Raw genomic sequence first — 6,103 nt, forward strand, 5'->3', positions numbered from 1 at the left:
CGGGAGAAATCATTATTTGTATTCAAATGTTATTAAGCTTAAGTAATACCAATTTATACATTTATCAGTCTGATTTATAATAATCTCATATGAAGATTGCTGTAATAAATGATAATAGTGAGAATTTAAACAATTTAAGAATATATAGTACTTATAATAAGTTTTCTATATTATATTGATTTCGAGTATAGTAGTTGTTACGTTTGAATGGTATTACATATGTGGATGAGATAGAATATTATGAGATTAATTTCTATATCTGAAGTGTTCATACACTACCTTTAGCTATTAAGATAGTACAAGAGTTTTCAGCGCATGAAATCACGATCTCAAGCAACTGACATTTCTTAAGTTTTCATAAAAAATATTTTAATATATTTCACTTACTATGACTGCTTAAAAACAAATGTGCTGCTTACATATCTTTATTTTTTTGTAATTATATGAATAAAAAGTAGATATAAAGAAGCAAATCAAATGATCATTAAAAATTTGGCCTCAACTATTTAAAGAGTTTGTTTTGTTTAACCGATAAGCATTATATTCAAATTTGTTATGCAATTTCGATTCTTTTTTTTTTAGTGTGATGTAGAATTGTATAAAAAAACAACTGACCTTTTTCTTTTTAATTGTCAAGCATATAAATAATTACATTTTAAAGCTCATAGTTTATATGAAAATATGTTACGATTTATGCAAAGAAGTACACAATAGTTTAAGAACGATATGATACCTTTACTACTTACTACATAAATTTTTAGTGATTTGCTAGATTATTGAAGATTAACGAGAAATTGTGAGTCATTTTACTTAGTTAAGACAAAACATATCTATAATTAAATACAAAGGATATTGTATGTACGTTAACATGACACAATTTAGATGTAATTTTATAAATTTAAGTTTGTTTCTTTTTAAATAAATTATAATTATGAAATGTTTTTATTTTCAAAAACTCCATAAGTATGTTTACCTAAAAAAATGAAAATTAGAGTAAGGTTTAAAAACAGAAACACTAAATTTTTTTTAAAGACTTCAAAAAGGAACTGGTTCTCAAATCGTCTGTATGTTTTGTCTATTTTTACTGATAACGTTACACTGCTGTTTTGTCCATTGGAATAACCACGACGTTGTAAAAATGCCTCTTAAATTTTTAGGCGCTTTGTTTCCTGCTTGAAACGCCAGCAAGAAAAAATCGTTTTGCGATGAATCTAAATTTGTAAGGCGCTCAATTTTTAAAATCAGTACAATCAAAGCGACCACGAAAAAAAGTTTCCACATTGAAAAATCTTTACATTATTTAATATAGGATAATCTATTTTAAGAGGTTTTCTTCTTTATTTTTTTTAATTTTATTTCTAGACACAATTTAACTTTTCTGGCAGTACCATTGCTATAGCCGTTGTATTAATTATTTTAAAAGTTATCGTTGACATTTTCAAATGTCAAACAATAATCAATGTCAATGATCAAATTTCAACTGTCAGTGCTTATGTTGAATTTTGTAAAATAATAAATTCACTTTTATCATGATATCAATATGGATGATAGATTTAAGCGTTTAATCAAAGGTTTTAAAATCATTTCGTTGATTGGTGGATGCGCCGTGTTATTAACTTATCATATTCGACAGACATGTAGATCTCTAGACAAAATTATCAATCTAAACGTCCTTAACGCGGAAAAAAAGTATACACCAGAGTATATATATATTGATGATCCAAAATTTGATTTGAAAATGGTACAAAGTGTAGAGACAAGGCAATCGGTGGGCTTATCTCGTATTTGGAAAAGTTTGAGGGATTCTTTGGCATCCAGACTTCTATGGCTGTGTCGTCACGGAAATCAAGAACAACGCGATCTCGCACTACAGCATTTAGCTTCTTTTAAGAATAATAAGAAATGGGAGTGCTTAAAACTAGCTCAAGCTCTCGATATGAACACTGCAGTGTTACTTGCTCGTACTCAGGGAGCTGATTTACGATACTTTTTACCACCGCCAATTCATGTACGAAGAGCAGCTTTATCTTCTGAGTTCATGTCTTTCAAGTTGCGTGACATGATTGTCGGCGTTCAAAAGATAAGCCCACATAGTTGTATCAAATATTTTTTGTCTAAATATTTTGCCAATCTTCAGGAGCAAGCAATGGAGGCTGACAATATTCCTGCTAAACCGGATGTAATAAGTGAAAGAGAGCTGTGTATGTTGTGTCTTGATGCTTTATATCATCATATTATATTATTTCATTCTAAAAATTATGTTGATGACAAATCAACTTCAACACTAATAAATATGGATCTGTTGCCTCGCTTGGCTGAAATATTTTTAAGATATCGTAATGATGTTGATATGGATGTATGTATATTGAAAATCCTTACTGTGATAAGTATGCACACAGTTTTGCTAAAAGATTTCTTTCAAAATGGTCTGATCGGTGAACTGTGCAGACTCATAAAATCAGATGATGTACGCTTGTGCAGCTCTGCTGCTGTATGTCTTGCAAACCTTTCTGGGGAACATTGTTTTAGACCTGGATTATATCTTTTACATCCTTTGTATAGAACAAGAACTAAACAGATGTGTGACACTCTGTTAATACATGGGTTGAGAGGTGGTGTGTTTGTTACTTGGCGCCAAAGAGATCCTAAATGTGATGCCCCTCTAGTTATAACAGATGTAAAATCTAAAGTTAAATGTGGAAAACCTTGTGTTGAAGAAGAGGTTGGTGTTAATTACATGGATCCTGAACTAAAACAGGTACTAGATGATTTTTCAGAGATGGATGAAGAATCTTTGTTATCAAATATGGAAGTTGTCTTGCAAGATATACCAATTGAGGCTAAAAGAGATTCTACATTAAATACTTTTACTGCAACGAAAAAAAGGATTGCTTTGATTAGGGAAAATGAGGATAATTGTACATACACCCATTGCTGGCCCAAAGATTGGTTACCAAAGGATTGTAATAATTTAAGAATTTTAGGAGTAAACTACTGGAGTTCCCTTTCAGAATGGTTAGAAGGTTGTCCTTTACAAAGTGCAGATATACCCACTAGAGCTATTGAATTGATCCCAGCTTTGATAGATGCCAGAGTTGGCCAAAGAAATGTGCCCATTATTTGGTTAGCCCATTCAATGGGTGGTCTTATAGTGAAACAACTTCTTATTGATGCTGCAGAGAGCCAAGACAATTTGCAAAAGATTTGTGAACAAACAAAAGCTGTTCTATTTTACAGTACACCACACAGAGGTACTTCTCTTGCTAGTCTTCCTCGAGCAGCTGATGCAGTGCTGTGGCCGTCACATGATGTAAAGCAATTAAAAGAAAACTCTCCTTTACTTCTAAAGATACAAAATCAATTCCTGACAGTTGCAGATAAATACGATTTTGAAACCATTAGTTTTGCAGAGAGTATGCCTACTTTGGTGACAGCTTTTAAAGTTCCGATGCACTTTGTTGCTCCGAATTCTGCTGATTTAGGGCGAGGTATATTTTATCAGCTACCTCTAGATCATTTGACTATATGTAAACCAGCATCAAGACAATCCATTTTATACACAACAGTTATTGATGTCATTCAGAGAACAACACATAAGAAATGTGAATTGCAGTATCCTAATATATTTCTTGAAAAATTCTACAAACTGTTTTCATGGCACACATTTTTTAGAGCCACAGGTGTTATAGATTCAATAGATGACAATCAGTATAAAGAAAGGTTTCGATGGTTTGAGAGAATCATACTTGATACCGACTAAACAAATCTTAAGAACTTATCAGCATAAAACTAGTTTTCTGTGTTGTATAAAAATTATGTAAAATTAATCATGCTTAAATTTTAAACTGTGATACTATTAAATTATTTTCGCCTGTATTTATTGTAATATGTAAACTGTTGTTTATAAAAATGTTCAATATGTTGATACCAATTTCTTGTTGTTTACTTAAGTGTTTGACTAAGTGTGTTTCACTATTGCCAAATATAACGTGTGTATTAAAAATTGCATTTTAGTACCAGTTCTAGTTGTTTTATTCTTTTGATGATAGTACATAATAAAAATCATTGTAAATAATACACAACATAATCCCATCAATAAAGAATAAGTATCCATTTAGCAAGATACTAAAACCAGCCGCTGAAGATTGAGTGACTGATTTCTTTTAAGAAGCATTTGTATTTGTTTTTACAACTTTTGCAAATCTTCTACAGTGCCTATTATACAAGAAATATCTTCACGATCAGTTTTATTGCTAGAAAATTATCTTACCGTGGGTTCCTACAGCAGTAACACTTATTTTAAAACATTTTATTTCTGTTTTGTCGTTGATCACTTCGGTGTACTCACCGCCCGTTTGACTTAAGTGGAATTCTACGGTTAATGTGTCATATACCTATTATTTTTTATATCATAAAGTGACAAACGCACGCAGCGACCTGAATCCGCAGAAAGAGCAAAATGATTGTTACCCATAGACATCCGTAATTGCCGAAACGTTGCTAACCTTTAATCGACGGAGTAGGGGACGCATAGAAATATATTTCCCCTACCTACACCTTCTCTCCTGTGTCAAATCTAATTCCCCACTCCCCCACTAGGGAAGAGGACTAAAATTAGGCTTCAGTTAGCATAGAATACAAAGATAACTGTAACTCCGTCCGTGCAGGATTTAAAGAAAAGTTAAGTTGTTTCTGCATTCTTCCAGACTGGCCGGCAACGCATCTGCGGTTCCTCTGGTATTGCTGATGTCCATGGGCGTCGTTGAACACCTCGGTGTTCCCACTGCTCGTTTGCCCCGTTCTGTTATAAAAAAAAAGACTACGTTCTACATCTATGCCAAATTTTAGCGAGATCCATCCATTCATCTAAATATAAAAACATATAAGTGGATTTTGCGGAGCAAGGGACGTGAGAAAAGGTGAAATATCTACTTTCTATATGTCCTCTTTTGTCTTATAAAAGTAGGCAACTTACAATGTCCCCTTGCTCGTTTTATCATCTTCTACTATTTAAATAAATACAAAAAATGTTTTCATAGTAAAAGATAAAGGTCACCAGACGTCCTCGGCTAGATTTCACACTAGGTTATAGTACCAGGATCTCATAAGACAATATGAGGAGATTGAACAACGGACATCTGATGACCATAAACATGCACTAACCGCAATTTACCCAGTAAATTTGCGTAGTAGTTCATATAACCTAATGATAGATGGCGCTGTACAAGAAAACCCTTTAACTTTTAGATCTTACTCTAATAAATGAGAATGTTTGGATGGATGGATCATGCATGTTTGTTTGAAGGTATCTCCGGAACAGCTCAACGGACTTTGATGTAATTTGGCACACATATAGAACATAGTATGGGAGACCAAGTAGACTACTTATTAAGTTTTTTTTGTATCCGCGCAGACGGAGGCGCGTGCGATAGCTAGTATACAAGTCTGCCTACCGCGAGGTCTTCATCTATATGTAGCGTGCGCGGGTCGAGCGAAACAAGTATTCAAGATCTCTTTATATGTCATGTTTTCCTAGTACAGATAGATAGATTCAACACGTTCAACGGCCTCGAAACTAGATTTTTACACTAGGTTGAAGTACCAGGAGAGCATACGTTACGAGAAGATTTGATAAGCGAACTTTTTAATACATTAAACAACAAAAAGATGGCGCTACGAGTATATTTCATTTGAAACATTTTAGTTTATATGGAACTAGATGGCGGTATTAATGCAAAAAACGGCTTGGCGTTCTTTTTTCATGATTATAAATTAAACAAGCTGCGAAAACGATTGTTAAAAAATTATAAAAAAAAATTATCAACAGAATTGCAGGCGAATAGGATTTTAATAATAACGATAAAATATGATGTTTTTAAAGTGCGATTTTAATACATTGTATATTAACGATTAAAATAAATGAATACATAGTATAAAGACACGAAACTGTTTCGCGTGCTAATGGTATGAAATAGGTACAGTCGGATCTACCCAGTGGGATAATCCAAACTTAGGTTGCTACTTTTTCAACATTTGTTCAACTCCGTTATTTATATCTTACACTAGCGGTCGCCTGCGACATCATCAGCGCGTAAAAGAAAAA

At 33.0% G+C, this 6,103-nt stretch overlaps 1 protein-coding gene across 1 annotated transcript; it reads left to right on the forward strand.

Moving 5' to 3' along the window:
* Nucleotides 1-1,470: 1,470 nt before the first annotated feature.
* Nucleotides 1,471-3,997, forward strand: LOC106126455 (protein SERAC1). The gene has a single exon (XM_013324138.1). The coding sequence runs from the start codon at nucleotides 1,541-1,543 to the stop codon at nucleotides 3,758-3,760; it is 2,220 nt and encodes a 739-aa protein (XP_013179592.1). The 5' UTR covers nucleotides 1,471-1,540; the 3' UTR covers nucleotides 3,761-3,997.
* Nucleotides 3,998-6,103: the final 2,106 nt, after the last annotated feature.

The sequence above is a fragment of the Papilio xuthus genome, unplaced genomic scaffold (assembly GCF_000836235.2).
Source record: "Papilio xuthus unplaced genomic scaffold, Pxut_1.1 DF825017.1, whole genome shotgun sequence".
Classification (NCBI taxonomy): Eukaryota; Metazoa; Arthropoda; class Insecta; order Lepidoptera; family Papilionidae; genus Papilio; species Papilio xuthus.

Bases quoted from the DNA above. Each gene is read 5' to 3' on its own strand.
- LOC106126455 (XM_013324138.1), top strand. From the start codon at position 1,541: ATGGATGATAGATTTAAGCGTTTAATCAAAGGTTTTAAAATCATTTCG.